This window comes from Corvus kubaryi, unplaced genomic scaffold (assembly GCF_017639235.1).
Source record: "Corvus kubaryi isolate FWS band 111438036 unplaced genomic scaffold, C.kubaryi_AGA036_p1.0 66, whole genome shotgun sequence".
NCBI classification, from domain to species: Eukaryota; Metazoa; Chordata; class Aves; order Passeriformes; family Corvidae; genus Corvus; species Corvus kubaryi.
In genome coordinates, this window is record NW_024582054.1 from 3,482,770 (window position 1) to 3,504,481 (window position 21,712).

Genomic DNA, 21,712 nt, shown 5'->3' on the forward strand with positions numbered 1-21,712 from the left:
AAGAAAGCAACAAAAGAGCTTCAAAAGTGGTAAGTCTGGTAAAAGAGTAAATTTTTATCGAATGTAACAATTAGCAATGGAGACATACAAGGAAGTTTTATCTATAGGCTAGTAGAAAATTTAAAATCATAATAAAATAAAGCTAATCTATTCCTGCATAATAAATATATTGCTTCCCCTCTTCTTTCAGAACTGAATTAAAATTACACAAGTTAAGGATATCTTACAAACAACAATGAATCTTAGTTTAGAAAATATTTGTGAAGGAAGTTCTCCTTGCTAGTTTCTATTTCTGAACAAGTGATTTGGAAAAAAACCTCTTCAATGATACCACTGGCTCCTTAAAAATAGAGGACCTGCAGTCCAGTTCTTGTCTGAACATTACTTTCTTGTCTCACAAACAGAAAAGACCTGACCCTGTGGTCAGCCAATCGGTTCCATTAAAGAGACCAGTTTTATCAGGAGTTCCTACATCAGAACGAAGGGAGAAAAAGCAGAACAAAGAGGTGAAATGGACACCTTGTACTCCTGATGACAGAAAAGGAGTTTCTGAGTCACACAGAAAGCTCTCAACATCCTGATCAGATGGAGACAGGACATAGTGCTATCTGAACACACACTCAAAATGCTTTGGAGAGAAATAGTTATATCCAAACTGCTGCTGTAGCCAGGAAGGTCTTGCTGGGATTATAATCAGCTGTGTGAATGAGCATAGAGACATACCACATTTGGCTAGATGACTTTTTGTTAAGACTTGCCAGTGGTACAGGAAAAAAATATTGCCCTTCTAATGAAATTGATCTCATTTGCAGCTCTGTGATAAGTAGTATTTATCACGAACCTGTGATTCCTCGTGCTGCTATTGCAGCTCCTCTGGGATAGCATTAATGTACCATTTCTCTCCACGGCTCCTACTTATCTCAAACAGTCTCTGCCACAAATAGGGTTTTTACCCCTGGCCTGTGAAATTTCTTGAATTATCTGATAAGGGACAGTTTCAGCCACAATCACAGCAGGTCCAGGATTCTGCCCAAATGTTGTAATAAAACAGGGGTCAACTGTGCTATACACAGTAGTGTGAAGATAAGGGTTTTACTGAAACTTCTTTACAGAGAGGTATAAAAGTTGAGCATAGCTTCATCATTCAGTAGAAGCACACTCATCTCATGCAATCAAAATAACCAAAAGTGATTTTTACAGAAAGGAGTATGCATTTTTAAAAAGTTATCTTTAACTAAGGTCTAGCACCAGACAAAAAATGTGAATATTTAAGGAAGTTAAACAGCAGCACATTTTAAAAAACAACAATAATAATTAGCACACACTAGCTTATATTTTCAAAGCATTTTACAAAAACATGAATTAATTAAGGCTCACAACACCCTTGTGAGATAGTTAAGTATTATTAGTCCCATTTTAGAGACAGAGAAACAGGCATGGAAAAAGTATAACCTGCTCACCACCACACATGTCAAATCCAGGTACAGAACATCAGATTTTCCATTTTTTGCCATGTGTGGTCTGATCTCTTACAAGCTTCTGGTCTTCAATTGTTTCCTCTCATCTCTTTTAAGACACCTGTCCTTATTTCAGTCCGATATGAAAAGGTATTCACCAAGAGCTATTCATGGAATCACAGAATGGTTTGTGTTGGAAGGGACCCTAAAGAACATCCAGTTCCAACATCCCTACCATGGACTGGCATACCTTCCACTAGACCAGGTTGCTCGGAGCTCCATCCAACCTGGCTTTGAACACTTCCAGGGATGAGGCATTCACAGCTTCCCTGACAAGCGGTTCCAGTGCCTCACCACCCTCACAGTAAAGACTTTCTTCCCAATATCTAATCTAAACCTAGCCTCTTTCAGTTTACAGCCACTAACCCTTGTTCTATCACTACACACTCGCGTAAAAAGTCATAGGAGAAGTGCTCCAGCCTTCTTTGTAGCCCTCCTCTGGACTTGCTCTACTATATTGGTGGTCCCAGAGCCGGACACAGTACTCCAGGTGGTCTCACGAGAGCAGAATAGAGGGGGAGAATCAGCTCCCTTGACCTCCTGGTCATGCCTCTTTTGATACAGCCCATGATGCAGCTGGCTTTCTGGAAAAGTCATCAACACATTCCAGGAACCTCCTGAACTGCTTATGCCCTGCTGTGTTGCCCCTCCAACAGATATGGGGTGGCTGAAGTCCCCCATGAAGACCAGGCCTTGTGAACCCGAGGCTGCTCTTATCTATAGAGGGCTTCATCCACTCAAGTCTTCCTGGTTGGGCAACCTGTAGCAGATCCCCGCTGTCACCTGTCCCTGCCCTCCCTTTAATCCTGACCCTAAGTTCTTGGTTGACTCCTCCTCCATCCCTAGGCTGAGCTCCATGCACTCCAGATGGAGCTCTGTGCACTCCAGCCAGTCACTGACATAGTAAGGTGACACCTCCTCCTTGCTGCCAGTGCCTGTTCTTCCGGAAGAGCCTGCACCCTCCATTCCAACACTCCAGTCACAGGAGTTATGCCACCCCGTCTCTGTAACAGCCCTGCACGCGCGAGCACACTATTCACGACAAACAAGCGGAATTAGGAAAACCATTTTTTATGAACTCTGTTACTGGAAGCTGGTTAACAAAAGACTTAACATGGGTATTTCCATACTGCCAGAGTGTCATTTCTCATCGGGCACTTGCCACCAGAAACCTTGCTGAGGCCTATCTGCAATGCTGGTACAGCTCAGCATCTGCAAAAAAAGTAAGGTTTCTTTGCTTCTTCCAAACAAGGAATCTCTCTCTGGCAGGGGGTCTTCTCTAAGAAGAACTCATACGAGTACAGCTGCACTGAAAACAAAGACTTCTATCAAGAAGACTCCCAAGGTAAAGCCAAGGGCATAAATGTATGTCAGAAAATCTGGAAATGTTCATTTATTGTGCTTTTGTTGCCTCTCTCTGGACTCACTCTATTACAAGAGATGGTCTGGAGGCATCAGACATCCTGGAGGCTAGAAGATGATTCTTCATAGTCACTTTGAGAAGACAAATTCCCTTATCATACCATTCTTCCACTGAACTGGTGAGTGACAGACTAGGATTAAACTTCCAAACCACCTGAAACTTCAAGTCAATGGATTTAACTCTATAAACTGTCAAATTTAACTCTGTCAAATCTGGCATATCTACTGCTGCCTTTTTGCAAACCCAGGCCCCAGGTGTTAGCGGAGACATAGAAATAAAAGTAGTCCTTCCATCTTCAGTTACATTATGTCCATTAGACACTATCCAGAGTCCAGGAAGTTAGTTTCATGACAGCTTGATCTGAAGATCCTCCCCATACTTTTGGATCAGCTTCATGTGGTTATGGTCCACTGACCATTGTTCTGGGAGGTGTTTGGGCTTCATGCTGTCCAAGAAATGCTGCCGCCAGCGTCTTTCCAGCTGCATAAGGGAGCGCAGGCCTCCTTTAGCACAACACTGCACCACCTTCAGTCCATGTGGCATGTAGCTCTCGTTGCAGATCCTGCCAGGACACAAGCACAATTTATTTTCACACAAGCCCACTGTCAGACTCCAGATCTGTCTCCAATGAACAAGACTGAAGACAAGACATTGAAGACATTGAAGATACTTTCAGCTGCAGAGTTTAATTACAGACAGAGGGTAAGCTAACCAAGAGGAAGAGTTTTAAGCTTTGCTTCGAAGCCAGACTGCTTTCTGCTACACAGTTACACCATAAAGCTGGTTTCTCTGAACTGAGAAAGTGTTCTTCTTTTACAGCAACACTAAACAAAGCTCTTAAGGTCCATTATAAACTCCTCAGGAGACTGCAAATTTCTCAAGGCAAGAACTATATGACCCTCCAGAGCACTGAGCCTGTCACTTAATTCCCTGCCTGGATAGGCTCTGAGTTACAACATCGGCACTTTACAAACAACAGCAAGCATAACAAGGAGAAAATACTCATTTCATGCAGAGACTAGACACTTGTTAAGAAAAGATATTTGGGGAGGCTTTGAAAAAGTGAAGAAGAGGAGACTTCTGATATGACTGTCCTTCAGACTCTTTTCCTGATCTGTCCTTCAAAAGAAGTATAAAATGTTGGAAGGGAAGATGAAGAGCAAGAACAGAAGACTGGTGAGGAGGAAAGGAAAAAGGGAAAGAAAGAAGAGCTGCAGCTCAGAGACCAGTGGTGGGTTGAGGGGAGACGGGTATAAACAAAAACAAACCCAGTAAGAAATGCAATATAAATGACTATAAACCTTACATCCAGCCTACATGGGCTTGCTATACCTGGTTTCCAGACCAGCTGCTGCCTGGAGCATCTCTGGAGTGACTGTCTCTGTGTTATAGAAGTCCTTGATGCTTTGCAGCAGCTCTGCCCTTCGGGGGTCAGGCAGGCTGTCTGCATTCAGCAGGGCTCGCGCCCCCGAGCGCACTTGCCTGCGCAAAGGGTCCTCCAGGAGACGCACACCTTCCTCGGAGCCGATGGGGGCCCCAAACTCCTCGGCCAGCTGCTGCTTGAGATGGTTGTCATAGTAATTGGAGATAGCATGGCAGGATGTGCAGAGTAGGAGTACGTCATGTGAGTTGTGGTCCTTCATCTGGATGGGGAAGTGTCTTCGGTATTCGTGAGGAACAACATTCTTCCTAGAGAAGACAAAACAGACAGCTCATTGCATTTGTCTGGAGCTGCTGCTCCCCAGTTCCTCCTCCTTCTGCCCCAGAAAGGGTAAATTAAAACTAAAAGTCCAGGTAAACAAAGATTACCAGGACTCATAGTACAGAAAGTGATTATTTTTATTCTTTTCATTTGTAGTTCTCTCTACAGATTTTCTGCATTTCTCTTGTTTCCTTTCCAAAAATTCATCACTTTCAATTAAAGATTCATACTGTAAAAAAAAAAAAAAATCAAGTAATGCACTATGAGAAGTATACTTCTCAACTAATCAGTAGCAGACAAAAAGACAAAGACAAAAATCTTGTTCTTTTGGACCTCATGAGCTTTAGGCTCACCCAAACCTTTCAAAAATATAAGGACTAAATAGTGGAAGTAGTAGTACAGCTATTTTCATAAGGGGATGCCCCCCACCCAGTGTGTGTCAGCACACTGCTGCCCCCAGCGTTCAAACTACAGCACATACATGTTCCATATGCTTTTATCTCTCCCAGGGTCAGTATCTCCTCCCTCTATAAGAGGAAAGGTTGGTCTCTTCGGTGTCTCACACAGCCATACAACTGCAGAGCATTCAGTGTCCCATCCAGGACATGAACAAGCACAATGGTTCAGGCCGCTAACCAAGCTTCTGGATGCCAAACTAGATGCAGACCTCAGTCCTGTTTTAGAAGATGCATTTTTCTCCAATCCATGAAACAACTCACCGAATATAGGATTCTCGCCTGCCACATACAACACAGAGGTTTTCTTTGACTGTCAGATAATAATCAACTTGAGACTCAGGACGTCCTGAAGGCTCAAACCGCAGCTTCACAACAAATGGGTCTGTGCTAACTAGCTCTAAAAGGATAAAGGCAAAGGGAAAATATTCAAGACAAAGTTGCATTGGAAAGCTAAAATAACGATGCTACAATGTAAGAATTCACTTCACTTCACTACAATGTAGTGAATCCCTAACAGTATTTCCAATAAGAAAGGATACAAAAAAATTCAGGCTCCATTATGAAGAAGAGAGAGAAGAGAGAGGAGAGAGAACAGAGAAAGCTGTATTTCAAATATCAACAGAAAAACTGGTATGCCTACCTCCAATCCCCTTGTCCAGATACCACTGAGCCTTCTTGCGATCACAAGTGCACAGGGGCTGTCCATCTGGTGCATGCAGGAAGCAGTTGTCATACAGTGGAGATTTTCTATGAAACAACGGCAGTATTACAGCAACTATAATAGCATGCCAAAAACTCCAGAGCTCTCTACAGCCCTATGTGTCACCATGCAGTTCAAGTGGCCTCCTCCAAATCACAGGAGTACCCCTAACACACACTTGAGGCTGCTGAGACTCCACAGGCTGCTGCTAAGGGAAGCAGTACATCTGAAAACTTATACAGGGTTCAGCAATTGACTCTAAGGCATCTTTGCTCTCCTGCTGCCAACAGAATTGTAACTCTGAATCCCAATTTTCAAGAGATGCCGTCAGTGATGACAGCCTTTAAAAAAACTGCATTAGAAAACAAAAGAGAATTGAAGTCACAAAGGATGATGAGCTAAGAGTAAGCTCAAAGAGAGCATCAACTTACAGGCAAGGCAGTTTCAAGGATCGGCTGCCTAAGCCTGAATTTTAATGTTTTATTATGAAATTTTCTCTAAAACTTAGTGTGAATAGCAATTACTTCATTCACCCAAGAGAAATGATCCAAAAACGCTCTTGCAGCACTGAGAACTCGAACATATGAGTTCAGGAGAGCAACAAAGCTGAGCTGATGCCCTCAAACACAGGCCCCAACCCTTTGGCAGTGACAAGAAGTCTTGCTTGAGCAGTCTCTGGCAGTTTGTGGCAGTGTGTGGAAGGGCTCTTTTTTGCAGAAAATGTTTCCTTACTCTGCCAACCTCCTTCAAACAAAATTGGAGAGTGAAGCAGGCTGGGCTCAGAGATGACCTGGGAGGAACTGGTCAGACATGTCACAATACACTGTACTGGCCACAATACACTGTAGAAAAGTTTCCTTTCTTCTCTATAGTGAGATAGTACAAATTAGTACTCAGCAGAGCTCTACCAGCTAAAAAGGTTGATTCACAGGCTATGTAAGCTGACAAAATTATTTCTTCTGAGGTCCATGAGGGGAAAAAACCCAACGAAAGATACAGGAGGGCTCCCTCCACTGAGCATCAACAGTTCAACTCAGTCACTATGATAATTTCAGTACTTCCCAACTCTAAATGGATAAACATTTAAACTAAACAGACTTAAACAGAAAGGAAGAGTGAAAACTGACTTTTGAAACCACATCCAGTGTTATTACAGACCAGAGCCACATTGCTGTAAATAATGTAAAAAACAATGAGTCTACAGATCTCTCATGAAGTCAAGCACAATGAAAAACAAAAAATAAATAAACAAATATGGGGAGATCTCAATTTATCTTGGAATGTAATTTTGTTTGAATTTTAATCCTCCCATGAGATGCAGTCCTCCTGTTTTATATTACACAGACTCCATATAAAAAAAAAAGAGGGACTTGCTCTGTAAAACACAATACTGTTAATGACTGTTAATGAAATCAATACTACTGACTACACTAAAGTTTCTCCATTGCCAATCAAATAAACTTAAATAGAAGAAGACAAATACAGAAATGTCTGACTTTCTTTCCCAATGATAATTACATATAATTTTAGTTATGTCCAGTGATAAATTTTATTAGATTGTATCCCAACAAAACCAAACATACCAGTACCCTGCATCTTCCACTGCATTAAGCTTAAAGCAACTTTTTCAACTTGTTTTAAATTTAAAAACCACTGAACTCTCCCTAGCAAAAGCCTGTAAGAATTTAGGATTAGCTCCAAAAAATCGCCTGCAAGGATGGTGATCCTGAATCCAGCAGCATCTGCCTCTGCAAGGCCAAAGCAGCACCATTCTCTCTTCTCGCCCCCTGGCCAGCACAGGAGGGCACTGCTTTGCTGCTACCACAGGCTGTTCCTTCCTGTTCCCTCTGACACCTTGTATAACATCTTACCCCTGTTAACCTTAGCTTTCAGCCCTGCCATCTCTGTGGTCACAGTGACATGGGACAGCAAAGGACAAACAACAGTACACGAGGCAGATCCTGATGAAAGCACAAGCTCTGTGCCACCTTTTCCCTGGAGGAGACAGGACACAGCTGTTTGAGCAGTAGAATCACGGAATCATAGAACATGCTGAGTTGGAAGGGACCCACCAGGATCACTGAGTCCAACTCCTGGCCCTGCTCAGGACACCTTGGACACCCAAGAATGACACCTGGACAGCCAACTGCCTCCTGCTGGAACTCTGCTCTCTGGCTGATGCTTCCGCAGGGGAAGAAAGGAAGGGCAAAACTTGAATACAACACCTCAACTTGCTCATGATCTAAGTAGAAATCTAAGTGCTGCCCCCGCTTGCAATACCACCTAGAGGAAAATGAGGAAAACAGAAACAGGATCTGTTGCCCATGACTGTTAGGGCCTGTGTTCCCTTTCCTAGCTCATATGATCTACTTTGTTTAATGACTAGAGCATGAGGCAACACTCAAAGTTTTCCATATGCAATGCAAAGAGTAAGATGTGCTCATATACTCACCTTGCAGAATATCCCACACCCAGAGGCTTTCGCTTCTGCCTCCGTGGATCTCTCATTTGCTGATTGCCAGAGGGCTGGCCATTCACCCAAGACTTCCGATTCTTTGTTTTCTGAGGGGAACGCCCCTCTCCACTCTTCTCCTCTCCTGTGCTGCCACTCTTTCTTCCTCTAAATGGGATATCCACCAAGCCCTGGCATTTTCCCCGTGCTTTCTCCCAAGCAGTGACAGAGTTTTCACCTTCAGATGTAGCAGGGAGGCTGGTAAATCCCAGCAAATGGAAGAACAGAGCCACTGAGACCTGGGCATCCCTAGCAGCATAGAGAACCTGCAGAAAAGCACAGAAATTGAGATACTGACAAACAGCAAATCCTCCCAAACATTATCAGTCTTCAGCATTTGGTACAGTAAAGCCAGAAGCTGGATTTATTTCCTTTTGAAGTGCACATGAAGTTTTGCCAGTTGAGTGGCACTTTCATAACATCACCACACCCCACTACCCGGGGATAGTGCCCCCAGGAACTGCAAGGGACTGCAAATATACTTAGGTCAGACATCCTCCTACCCCACCAATCCCTCCCTCACAAAAAGTTCCCTCTTGGCATACTGGCTGCGAGTACTCAGCATGGTTCTTTGTCCTGCCACTCCCTCTACCGGTCACTGCTACCGCAGGCGTGTGCAGCTTGATTAAAGAAACTGAGCAGTCGGGGAAAACACAATGCTCTGAAGAAGGTGAACAAGATTTCCAGTGTCTCTCTAATATTGCCCCGACTGCTACAGACTGAAGAAAATACTAAAAAGGTGAGGTTTTGGAAGCCTTTCTTCAAGGGATCTTGCCTCACAGATCTTTCAGGACTAAAGGAAAACAAGCAAGAATAGCAGAAAATTATCTTCATGGAAAAGGAGGGAAATGCAGGCCGTGAGCCTGAAATTAACTTTAGGCCACGTCACACATAAGGTTTTGAGGTATAATTTGAATAGGCTCAGATCTCCCTGTTGTAAAGCCTCTTTCTCTACTAAGAAGGCTACTTTTCCTCCCAAAACAGTAAGTTGAAGTGGAGGACACACCTGATCTTGTGTCAGTTCTTCTGCCTCCCAGTTGCTGCAACGCACATGAGGAGACTTGTCAAGCGGGAAGTTCAGGACTTTTTCAGCTAAAGACTTAAGGCTAAGGCAGTTGCGAAGTAGATCCTTCCTTCAGTTCAACAAAGAAAGTGAAACAAACATATTAAAAATTGAACTATACACTCATGCAAATTCAGTTGGCCTCATAGAGCCTGAACCTGTGAGAACACAATGCACACGATGCATGACTCAAACAGCACACAACTGCCTGTCAGCTTTACAGGCCCTCTCCCTCCCTTCTACTAAAATGTCCTTTCTAGATTTAGTAACTATCTTGCGTCTGCAATATGCAAAGCAGGCAAGGCTGGGAGTTAGTAACATTTAAGGCTGAAGTGTTTGGCTCTCAACTACTCAATTCTGAACTAAAGAGGTCCATCATACAGTGATGGACCACCTGTCCAAGGGATTCATGAGAAGCCCAAGAGCCAGGAATGACTCGGAACAATCCTGGCCACTAGAGACAAGAAGTCCATCCTCAGTGCCAAAAAGGCACCAAGAGGTCAGCAAACCCATGGCCCAGATCACTAACACTACACCCTGGCCATACACATAACTGTACGTGAAGAATATCTGCAAGTAAAGCATTGTTTTAGGAAGAGTGAAGGATAAGAAAATGGCATCATAACTGTAACCTTTCCATAGAAGCACTGTTATTAAAAGAGAAAACTGGAACTGGCTTATTTAGTAATTTTTCAAGAAATTTTGAAATTCAACAGTTCACTTACATGCCCTGAGCACATTTAACTCATACTTCTAGGCAGTGTATTCAAATATCTGCTGACAGTGTTCACTCTCACTGCATTACATCATTGCGCCTCGACTTCTTAAAAGCTGAAGCACAATACACAGAAAAGTCCACAAAGGTATTAGTCTGTGAGAGAAGACTAACAGACACAACTAGCAAATGAAATCCTCATGAAGATTTCATTTCCATTAAGATCGCAGAATAGAAGCATGACATGTTCTTGGGCTGCAGCTATCAATTCCCTAAAGCTACCCTAAAGCCACCCTAAGAATTCCAGACATACCAGCCTGATATCATTCAGTTTATGCAAATCACCTAAGAAATATTTCCACCTCAAATGATGCCTCAAACAGAGCTACCTCTGTCTTCGGGCACTTACCGCTGTCTCATGGCTAAATACCGGAGATCCATGCTCCCTTTGACTGGAAGACCATAATCATGAAGTAATTTGCAAGCATCTTCCCAGCATCCTACCCCAACTTTCAACACAGCACTATCTGCCATGATGTCCAACAAAGTCTTTGGAAGAGTCTGGCCACTAGCAACAAGCTTGGGCAACCGAACAAGAATGCAGAGGCCACTGGAAGAAGCCATCTGTAGCAGGGATACAGGATTTGCTTTTCCCTCCACAGATACCTGTAATGAAGTAAAAAATGAGAGTCCAGGTTACAATATTATTAGTAATACTGGAGCTGAAGCAAATTGCAAAAAAGGCCACTGAAGGCAGGAAATACTTATCGGTTTATACAGTCAAGTACTGTTACATGTCTCTAAAAATTCACTGCAAGTTATGTGGTCTTTTTCACAGTATTAATGTCCCCAAGTTACTCCTTGCCACATTCCCACAAGAGAATCTTTCCCCCTTTCACCCTCCCCCTTCATAGCTGAGCGGTTGGAAGAAATCAGAAATATTTTTTAATGCAGATCAGCACAAAGCCAACCGCTATATAAATGTTTATGGCAAATACATTGTTTAGCTGTGGCTTATACTAATGACTGTGGGGTGAATAAATTTCCAGTCAAAACAGTGGCAAAGCCAGGCTTTATAAATTACTTTACACCTGTTTTGAGATGTCACACATGCAAATGTACAAGCAGAAGAGAAAGTTTGTTTTCTGGTTGTCCCAGGGAGTTTTATCTTCATATCAGCATTATCCTCCTTTTTGGATTTAGTGTTCTTAAGATATTGTTTCTTGAATATGTAGCTGGATTTAAAATAGTGTAAGCTCAAGCTACTTCTAGTAAATCACCTTTAAAGAGATATTACACAAAACACATAATGCTATATTTAGCTATATGACCGTTACTATATTTAGTAAAGTCGATTTATCACAGGAACTCAGTATATAAATACATCTGGTGAATTAAAAACTTAGCACACTTAAACGTAAGAGCAATCAAAATTAGCAGCTACTTCACTGCTGCCATGACAGACAATCACAGTTTCAATAGTCAGTCCTGTGGTACCTGTTTCAGCAAAGGAATTACTCCACCTTCAATGATCTCCCCAGGCAATTTGCAATCTAAAGGAAGGAGAGGCTCTTCTTGATCACTCACCCACTCACAATCAATTCCAAGAACCGGCCACTTCTCCAGCTCCTTCTTCAGCAACGGTTCAACATGATCCCACACCTCCTGCTCTGAAACTATCACTATGTCTGCACCAAGGGTCCTCTCTATCCAGGAAAAGGTGGGAGATCTGAAGAAGGAAAGCACCTTCTTATCCTCTGCCTTAATGAGTTTCTCATCTTCTGACTTTACTGCTGCTTCCTCTTGCTGACTACTACAGCATGTTTTTCCTTTCCGACGCTGGGTTGCTTTCCACAAAACCAGGCCCCCCAACGCAACACCCAGCAGGGTTGCCAAAGTAATCGTCACGGCTGTTTGCTTGGCCATTTTTTATTGCCCTTTCTGTCCCTTCACCTCACCCTCTCAAAACAGCATTGTGGGATTTCATCATGGCCTGCAGAGAAAAATGAGAGAGGCAGAAATTAAAGACAACATAATGAAATGTGTTTGGAAACATTAAACACATACAGTGGTACCATAACAAGGTTCTAGCCACAACTTGTGATCCTGATAGAAAAAAAGTCTGGGTCCCACTTTGATAGACTGGGGGCCTGAGGACAGACTGCTGCAGTGATGGATTGGGCAGGAAGGGGAGACTGAATACTGCTGTTGATCACACAACTAAAAAGCTTAAAGGGAATCCATTAAATTAAACTGATGCAACTGGATGCTTCCACAAACTCTGCTATTCCAAGAATAAACCAGTCACTGTTATTATCAACATCTTTTAGTTCAGTTTGGAACTAGATCAACCTAAACAAGGCCAAAATGAAATTGCTGCAGAATAAGCATGTCCGTTCACGCATTAGTAAATAACAGGCATTTGCCCATTATATTCACATCCATACTAGGGTCAAATAGCTCTTCAGGCATTGAAAAGCCCTAAAGCAGCAGCATCTATTTTTAACACAGCTGTCCCTGTATCATACAGAAGCGTAGTACCCCTTCAGTAAACTGAAATCAACCCTGTCCCTGCATCCCTACCTCCCCAACCCACTGCATCGTTTCAAAAGGGCTGTCCTTGCGCACTCTTCCCCGCAAGCAGAAGTTCGGGTGTCGATGCTACTCCAGCCCTGCGCAGCCACTCCCAGCACCCCGAGCACGGCCCGGGAACCTGCCTGAGCGCCCCCGAAGCAACAGGTCCTTCACTGCCACCCCGTAAACTGAGCGCGAACACCGGCTGCAACGAAGCCGCCCGCAGCGATGGCCTCTCTCTCGGTCCAACAGCCCCTACCCCTCTGGGAATCGGGGGGTGCCTGTGATCCTTGTGCGGATCCCCCGCCGGGGCAGGAGAAGCCCCGATAAGACACCCCAGGCGCGGCTCAGCCCCGGCGGCAGTGGTGCGCCAAGACCCGGGGGCGGGCCCAGGACCGCAGCCGAGCGCTCCTCCGGGCCGCTGCCAGGCCCGGCGGGATGGGGGCAGGCGGGGGGGGTCCACGACTCCCCTCGGCACCAGGGCGAAGGCGCTGCCCGCTTTAGGCTCGGTCGCGGTTATTTACCCTGGGAAAAGGCCCGGGCGCCAGGAGCGAGCATGCGGGAGGCCGCGGGCGCACCGGACCGCACACCGGCGCACCTGCAGCCGCGGCCGCCGTCTCTCCGGGATGCGCGCAGCAGCCTCTCCCCCGCGCCCGGCCCCGCCACCCGCCCGCGGCCCTGCCGGGGGCCCACCGACCCGCCCGCTGCCTGCGTCCCGCGGAACTGCCGCGTCCGGCTGCAGGAACCCCCCGCGGGGCAGTCGCCACACACACCGGGAGCCTAAGAGTGGCGGACGCTTCCTCTGTGCCGGCGGTGCGAGTGGGCGGTGGGCGCCGCCATGTTGTACGGAAGCTGGTGGCGGGGCGGCTGTGTCGCTGGGCAGGCGTCAGCATGCCTTCAGCCAGGGCAAAATACTGGCAAAAATACTGAAAAGCCAGCTCTTTTTATGGGAGATTTTTGCAGCGAAAGTGCGGTTCGTTGTCTGCGAGTAGGTAGGGGTTGAGGAGCGAGCCGAAGGGGCTGTGAAGCGGGTTTGCAGCCACCCACAAGCAGAGCACCGGGGAGCCCCTGGGGCAGGAGGGACCAGAGAGAATGGGAAGAACAAAGGCAGCCAGGAAAATAAATAGCAAATCGCAGCCACCTCCGAAGTGGCAAACTGGAAGAAAACAAAGAGGGGGGAAATCAAATAGAGAGTATTAAGAAATTAACAGAGGAATAATCGTGACAAGTAATTGTTTCCCCCATGTGTGCGGAGAAATACGAACGTTGGAAGTGTGACACCACAAAACCCGGACAGTGAGTATACAGGCAGCTGCTGTGTTCAGGATTATGATCGTCAAGGCTTGAGGCCATCACTGTCAAAAAGCAAACAAGTTTCCACCCCAAATTCCGTTGCAAATAAGAGGATCTGAGCACCCAGTTTCTTCAAATCCCTTTGCAATTCCCAGTATCTCACAGCTTTTGTGCTGTTAGAATTCCAGCTAGCTGCATGTGTTTGAACTAGAGACTGAGCCCACGGGAAATGCTGCGTTAACTCAATTTAACAATTTGACAGCATCAAATTTTGTTTTAACTTTGCCCATCAGCGTAGGAGGATCTCCCTAGCAGAGACTTGGCATTTAGCAGACACATTGTCCAAAGAGTGCAACAAAGCGGCTAATGGCTGGCATTGGGGAAAAATCTTCTATAGAAGCAGTATTTTTTTCTGTCTGTAGCTCATATTTATTTTCCTCCTTCTTTTTTTCTTAACTCAGGAATGAGGTACAGACATATTAATAGCTCACAAGGAACAGAAGTGATTTTCCAGAACACTTTTCGGAGCAAATAATGCCCTCTCCTTATCAGAAATAAGATGACAGGGCCATTAAAAGTTAAGCAGCTACTTGTTCTAAGGACCTGATCTATGCCAGCATGGTATGACCACATCAGGTCTCACTGGTGGTGGGGTAGCATCAGAGAATTTTGTTTTCCAGTGACTTGCATCTGTATTTTGAATGTACAAATGCTTTATACCTCAGAGTTACAGCTGCTGTATCATAAGTGTTTCTGCAAAGCTTCTCGATCTTGCTCCACAGTGAAGAGATTTTAATATTAATTCACTGGTGGTTACAAAGCATTGCAATCTCACTGCAGTAACTCACACATCTTGTCTCTGATTTATTCTTCTCTATAGGGAAGGTCTGCATCTCCCTTTCAGTCACAACCTGGCCACAGCTTCTCCATCTGTCCCCTAGGCTCTGATGCAGCAGACACAGCTGACCAGCTGAACTGCAGGTCACCAAGCAGGAGCCAGCACTACTCTGAAGTTTCTCACGTGACTTGTGCTCAGAAGAAAAGTGCATCATGTGCATGCTCAGGAGAGAAACCTGGAGGGGTCTGGCAGTACCTGAATTCTCACAGTCAGATGGACATGTTTTGCCTGTTTCTCTTCCTCTCTCTTCACACATATCCCTCAAGGTACAGTGCTTTGTTCTGTATGGTCATTGTAATCTATCATAAACCCAGATTGCCACTTAGATGGGTAGTCCCACATTTCCTGTTGTACCTGTGATTGACTGCTCATTCCCTGCTTCCTTGCTCCACCACCCACATTTTTGTAATGACAGGGTCCGAGAATCATGGAACTGATCCATCTGTAAACTACTTCAAGGGAAAAAGGTAACACCTGGGAACACAACAGACTTATTTTGAGGCCCAAGTGACTGGAAAGAGAATCAAGACAATGCTGTAGATGGGCTCCTGGATCCAGCTGCCCTGTTGTGGGGTAGGCAAGGCATTCTTAAGAGAACTCTGTCAGAGCTTGAGATAAGCACAGAATACTGAACAAATCTACAAAGCTTGTTTGTAGGTGGACCCTTCATGATAATCTGGCATTCACACAGAAATCTGAAATACCAGGTTTTCCTTTTAAAAATTATTTATCTTCATTTCTGAAGTAATAGAAGTGTAAGTATAAGGATTAAATTAAAAATAAATGAAAACAACTGATGCATGAGTGCACTCTGGCAAACAAACAAACCAACCAAGTTCCCAAAGCCTGATAGGGACATTGCTGAAGGTGAGAAGATTAGTGAGTAAACACCAATTGCTGGCTTTCCTTAAGAGAAGTCTGTTACAGCAGGTAACTGGAAGCCTTTATATGGTAAACAGCAACATTTACTTTTCTGTGTCTGTAGCCTGACCTGAGGTCTCTGCAGAGGTCTCTGTCAAAAGATTAATTTTTAGCCTGATTTCCTAAGGAAAGAAGGCTTATGCAATTACTCTATATTAGTGTTTGTGCATCTGGGTCCCATTACTTCCCCCACTTTCCTTGCCAATAAAAGCATGTTTAAACCATTGCTGAATTCTGTCTGAATTTGTACAAAGGTAACTTAAATGAAATGCCAAATGGATGAAACAGGTCCTAATAAAGCTGTCACTGATAAAACGGTAAGCATGTGCAGGCACTGCTTAATATACATATGAGAATCCACACAGCGGTACCACATCAGGACAAATCCATAGGAAACCAGGCTTCACTTGTTCTGCTGATCACAGAAAAAAGAATTATTTTTATAATGACATTAGCTCATCCTTTAGGAGGGAGAAGACTAGGGTAAATGACTCAGTGTTCAAAGGAAGATCAATGATCATGGAATATCAAAGGAGAGAGGCTCCAGTGAAGACTTAAATTGCTGGTAGCAGACAATGAGCAGAGAGCTGCATGTAGTCCCCACTAGCTCATTAATAACACTCTCTTTGGGGCCCCATCCCAAGCTACAGAAGAAAGCCAAACTCACATTTCAACTCCTAATGTGATTTATCTTCCTTCTGTCAATGCTAGCAACCCCATGACTACATATGCAAACAAGCCATTTTGAGCAGGATTTGTTTTAACAGGGTTGATACCAGAAAGGCAGTAGGGTTTTTTCCTGAAGAAGTCAGAATGAGATCAGTTTCAACCAACTGTGAAGCCACATCCTAAAGGTGGAGTCTCACACTGTAACAAGGTGGATGGAAGATTTAGCTTCTGTTGAAAAGGCAGTTCTGCTTCCCACTTCTATCTGTCAGCATTCTTCTCCAGCCTCAATTCTGCAAATACTGGTGCCTGCTTGATTCAAGGAATTAAGCGAGCAGAAAGCTAGCACAGAAAAAAACTGGGTTTTCTTCTGGTTTAACTCCTTGTACTAACTCATCATACAGCCAATCTCAGTGAAACTACATCCTAAGCCAAAAGATGAGTCAGTGGTAGCTCACTGCAGGGATCTGACAGAGTTTGCAGGTTTTGCAAAGAATCTGAAAAAAACTCTCTCAGAGGTGTAAGATGCCAGATAATCCCATGAGGATGAGTTGTATTAACATCGATCATCATCAACGTATTTCTTCCTTCATTGCCAACTCTTTCCATTGCTTATGTAGAAACGGAGATGAATTTCACAATTCCATTTCTTGACGAGCTGCTTAACTTACCCCAGGAGTTCAGTCCAGAAGGCACACTGAGTCAGCCTCACGGTTTATGGCTGCTAAGAATATGACATCCCCCATCTCCAAAACTTATCTCCCAGCTGGGCACTCCAGACCAGCTTGTGCTGATTTTGGCACTCATTGGGACACTTCCATGAGCCAAATAAACACATGGCAGACAAGCAGGTCCAATAAGTAGCATCAGGACAAAGAAAGGGACAGAACACAGAGCCACAAAAAAATAAAGCCACTTTTCAGTGGCCACAAATCATTAGATTGGCTTAGCTGCATGTTAAACCTACATAGCTGAACAGCAAGTCCCAAGGGGAGACATTTGAGAAAACAATCCTTGTTTTTCCTACCTTTCTGTTAGTAAAGGTAAGCACGAAAGTAAGCAAAAGGAGAAAAGCCCAGAAGCCACCAAATTTTCACTAGAGGGAATAAATTACACAAGCAAAATTATTTTTAAAAAAATGATGTGGCTAAAATATTATATAGTTTTCTTGGTTTACCCTTTCTTTCTATTTCCACTCAAAAAATATTAGTATAAATAAACAAATTAATAAAAGCCTTGACTCAGCTCCACTTTCCTTATTACCCTCTCTGACTCACTCCGTAGACATCCAACTATCAGTGTCCAAACTTCTTAGTTTCCACTCTGGATTAACCAAAGCCAATCAAAGGTTCAACAGAACCCCCCCCAAAATATTTAAAGCTCATCCTTTCTCACCTGACACAACCATGCTTCACTTAAATACTTTTTACCTATTTAAGCCTTCCTTCCTAGTGCTTGACAGACTCTCAGAGAGTTGGTCTTCTGTTATCCTCCTACATTATCTCTGAGTTATCTCATCTGAAATACAAATAAATTAATGTCTCTCTGCAGATGATTTTTGGATCTGCTCCTTTCCCCAGAACTATCTCCCCCTACCCAAACTCAAAACATAAGTCTTCTTCTCTCTTCTATGAATGACTAGCAGGAAATTAGACCTCAGCAGAGCTAGAACTCTTTCCTGAAAGCCCTCTTATTATCTTCTTTGTGAGTATCTGTGGATAGCATCACCAGTTTACCTGCCACTCAGGCTTGTTTGTCAACTGTCAGGTCTGACTGAAATTTCTTTGTAGATCCTAGCACCCAGGGTATATACTTCTCTGTGGCAGCTCCAAGACAAAGTCTTTTGATCCATCCTTGCAGCTAAGACCCTTGTTCTCTTGCAGATATAAAAGGCTGCCCTAATACCTCTCCCTCCAGCACTAACCAACACAGCTCTTAACACAATCATTGACCACTGGAAATGCCAGAGTCTGACAACAGAGTAAAGCTGACTGTAGGCCTCCTATTAATGATCAAATACACCACAGCCATCAAATGGGAACAACTAATGCAATTTAACTGATTCTCCCAATTCAAATATGTTTGGAAAAAATGTCGAAGGGATAACTTTGTCCCAGCAGGCAGTAAACCCTGACCAGTTATTGTCAGTCCTTCCAGAGGCAGAACAAAAACTCTGTGGCATGGACAGAAGCTAATATGAGAGCAATGTAACACCATGGCCACACCCGATCCAGATCAATTTAGTACTGCTGAGAGACCTGCACAGCCTTGGAATTACCAACTCTGAAACTGCAACCCAGGATTGTTTACATAGATCATTACACTAACCACATCACTTCTCTATTTGAAGGATTCTCCTAGTTCCCTCTTACGTATTGCATCAAACATTATTTACTTACTTTCATTTCCAAGGGCGTCTACAGCAAGTCACCGTCCTGTTCATTATCTCCCATTTCCTATCCAGTTGACTCCTCTACTCTGTTGCCTACTTGTTGAAATTCCAGTCAAAACATTTGTTGTGCTTGATTTCATGCTGCTTTTGAGACACGGAGGAGACTATATAAACATCCTACAGAATTAAGCAGCTCAAGCAGTGTGTAGAGACAGACTCTGGCTTCCCGCGCCCTTTGGGTCTGGCTGGGCTCAATCCAGTTTGTTCAGTCTCGGTATAGCACCCCACATGCTAACATGTCCCACAGAACAGCAACTTGATGAAGTTTGATCTGTTTGGCTAACTACTGCCAGTACATCAATTCCATTCCAAGCTGCAGAATGTTCCTGTTAAAGTAGACAAAGATGCTTCACTGATGCTACTTCAGTATGACTCAGGACAACAGTGTATGTGCTTTGGAGAGATAACAGCATTCTGGCATTATTAACACAGCAACCCATTCTTTTCAAAGGAAGATATTACCTGTATAGGCTATGATAACTTCCTTAGGTGTTATGTTCAAAATTAATTTAAAGAATGCTTACCAGTACAGTTTTTAACCTATATGGTCATGTCATTGAGCAGGACAGATTGGCAGTCTGCTATTATTTTTCTTTTAAATTCTGAATGCTTACAAATGTGATAAAAAAAAAAAACCGTAAAAAAAACCCCTCAGTTAAATCTTTCTTGAAAAACCTGGCACTCGGGGCTTAGGAAATAGTTTTATTTCTATGCAAGGCCATGTAAGTACACAGCTTTCCCAGAGACTGGGTCCAGAATGGAGATTTTATTATATTGCATATTTATTTCAGTACAGAAATCAAAGGTACTCAAAAATATTAAACCTGAACTATACTTTAGGAAAGGAGAAAAAAACGAACCACGTGTCGGGAATTTAAAGGTGAGCAACAGTTTCTGATAGAATTGTAATGGTGCAGAATGTCATGGCATGCAAGCAAGAGAGGTATAAAATATGATTTTATAGCAGTGTCTGAAGCTTACCTGTGTCTGAAGCTAAGGTAACAAACACAAACCATGATGGACAGGGTCTTTGCCTCTCTGTGTTGAGGGTGGCTAGACATGGTACACTGCAATAGTTGGCCATCAACAACTGTAACTAGAAAAGACCCTTTTGTACAGTTCAGATGCAGAAGAGATTAACTGCTCTGTTTGTACTTCAATTGTGAAGCACTGTTAATTATTAATATTAATGTGTTAATGTTAGCGACTTCTTACATTCTTTTTTTATTCCCAATTAGAAGGGAAAGTTTTTTATTTACTTTTTTTATGTGTTAAAATTAAGGCTCTAGCGTTGTCAAATAAAAAGCTTGGTTTATGCAGGATTTGATGCTCTTTCTATAATCTTAATCAAGAAAAAACCCAAAGCACTTAACTGACTTTCTATAATGAAATAATTTCTATTTCTATGGAAAAGCTGTCACCGGAACATGGCAGCAGTCTTAACAGTACTCAGCCATCTTGCCATATCACAGTTTATGTCAGGGAGGGTTTTTCTCTCTGCTTGTTTTAAAGTTTGAAGACTCCAGATGTAGTGCTACATAAAGATGGCCTGGATGGTCAGGCTAATTCCTCTCACTTTCTGAAAACTGTATCTTCCCTAGGTACTGGTGCCATCAGGAAATACAGACCTGAAAGTTTCAAGCAGCTCACTTTGTGCACAGGCAGCATGCAGTTAGATGCTGCAAGGTGGGACTGGGGGTCTGTGCAGCACCTCACGGACATCACTCTTTGAATGACACTCCTGTTGTCTGACACAGCATCAGATGTTAGCAGAGAGGTACAGGGTCCTGTGAAAGAGAAAAGATATTTTTATCCCGGTAAGGTAAAGGTTGGGGTGCCGTTAAACAGTGAAGGACAACACAGATCAGGTCCACCTGGTTAGCCAGCTACCTTTTGGGGTTTAGTTGATACTGGAGGGTAAGAGAAGAAAATTCATCTGTACTTCCAGCAGTCTTCTGGGGCTGCAGAAAGGTCTACTGCTCGTGATGGGGCAACCCTCCTTTGGTCACTGTTGCTCGGGAAGGAGCAGGAGAGAGCAAGCTATGAAACCTCTGACAGCCCCATAAAAAGTATCATAGAGAAAGCCACCACCACAACAACAAAAAAACCCCAAACTAAATTCTAAAGCCGTAATGCTTTGAATTTTGAAATCACTCAGCATTTACAGAGGACAAGCCCCACTGCAAACCGGCCCCGCACTTGAACTATTTTTCCCTTCATCTTCCCTCCGGTTGCCCGCAGGATCTCAAGGCGGGCCGGCCGTGGCTCCGGAGCGCTCCCTTCTCCTTCACCGCTCTGCGGGAGCACCTGCCCGCCCGCCGCCACCTTCCCTGCCGGCCGCGGGGCCGCAGGCGGCACAGGTCGCTCAGCCGGCCCGGCGGCGGGACGCGTCCTCCCGCGGCTGCTCCGAGTGACGGGTGTGCCCGTTCCCCGCCAGGTCCTCCGAGTGGCGAACGTGTCCCTCCCCCAAAAGGTCCCCGGAGCGGCGAGTGTGTCTGTCCCCCTGCAAGTCCCCGCAGCGGCGAATGTGTCCTTGCCCCAGGAGGTCCTTGGAGTGGCGAACGTGTCCGTCCCCGGAGTGGCGAACGTTACCGTCCCTCCGCAGGTCCCCGCAGGGGCGAGTGTGTCTGTCCCCCCGTGCCGCTCCAGGAGCGAGTTAACCGGCGGCGGCGCCACGCTAGAGCCGGGCCGGGAGGCGCGGGCTGCAGCTGAGGATCAGCTGCTGAGGGAAGCGGGGAGGAGCCAGCGGGATCAGGAAGCGGCGGAGTGTCTAACACCTCTCTGCCATGGCTGGCTAAAGAAAAATCATCATAACCAT

The 21,712-nt window shown here is 44.4% G+C and overlaps 1 protein-coding gene and 1 long non-coding RNA gene across 9 annotated transcripts; one reads left to right on the forward strand and one right to left on the reverse strand.

Annotated features, from left to right (window-relative positions):
- Positions 1-1,073: 1,073 nt before the first annotated feature.
- Positions 1,074-21,643, reverse strand: EXD2 (exonuclease 3'-5' domain containing 2). Of its 8 annotated transcripts, XM_042047480.1 has the most exons (10): positions 20,785-21,643; positions 20,523-20,681; positions 11,678-12,083; positions 10,500-10,756; positions 9,319-9,445; positions 8,253-8,578; positions 5,741-5,847; positions 5,362-5,497; positions 4,273-4,629; positions 1,074-3,502 (listed from the first exon to the last, which is right to left on the reverse strand). In XM_042047480.1, the coding sequence occupies exons 3-10, from the start codon at positions 12,014-12,016 to the stop codon at positions 3,286-3,288; spliced, it is 1,866 nt and encodes a 621-aa protein (XP_041903414.1). In that variant the 5' UTR covers positions 12,017-12,083; positions 20,523-20,681; positions 20,785-21,643; the 3' UTR covers positions 1,074-3,285. The 8 variants fall into 8 exon arrangements, with proteins under 8 accessions (XP_041903414.1, XP_041903411.1, XP_041903412.1 ...); XM_042047477.1 differs by lacking the exons at positions 20,523-20,681; positions 20,785-21,643 and adding an exon at positions 18,842-19,427; XM_042047478.1 differs by lacking the exons at positions 20,523-20,681; positions 20,785-21,643 and adding an exon at positions 13,438-13,525.
- LOC121673780 lies at positions 13,873-16,097 on the forward strand. The gene is made up of 2 exons (XR_006019301.1): positions 13,873-13,960; positions 14,838-16,097. It is a non-coding gene; the product is annotated as an uncharacterized LOC121673780 (long non-coding RNA).
- Positions 21,644-21,712: the final 69 nt, after the last annotated feature.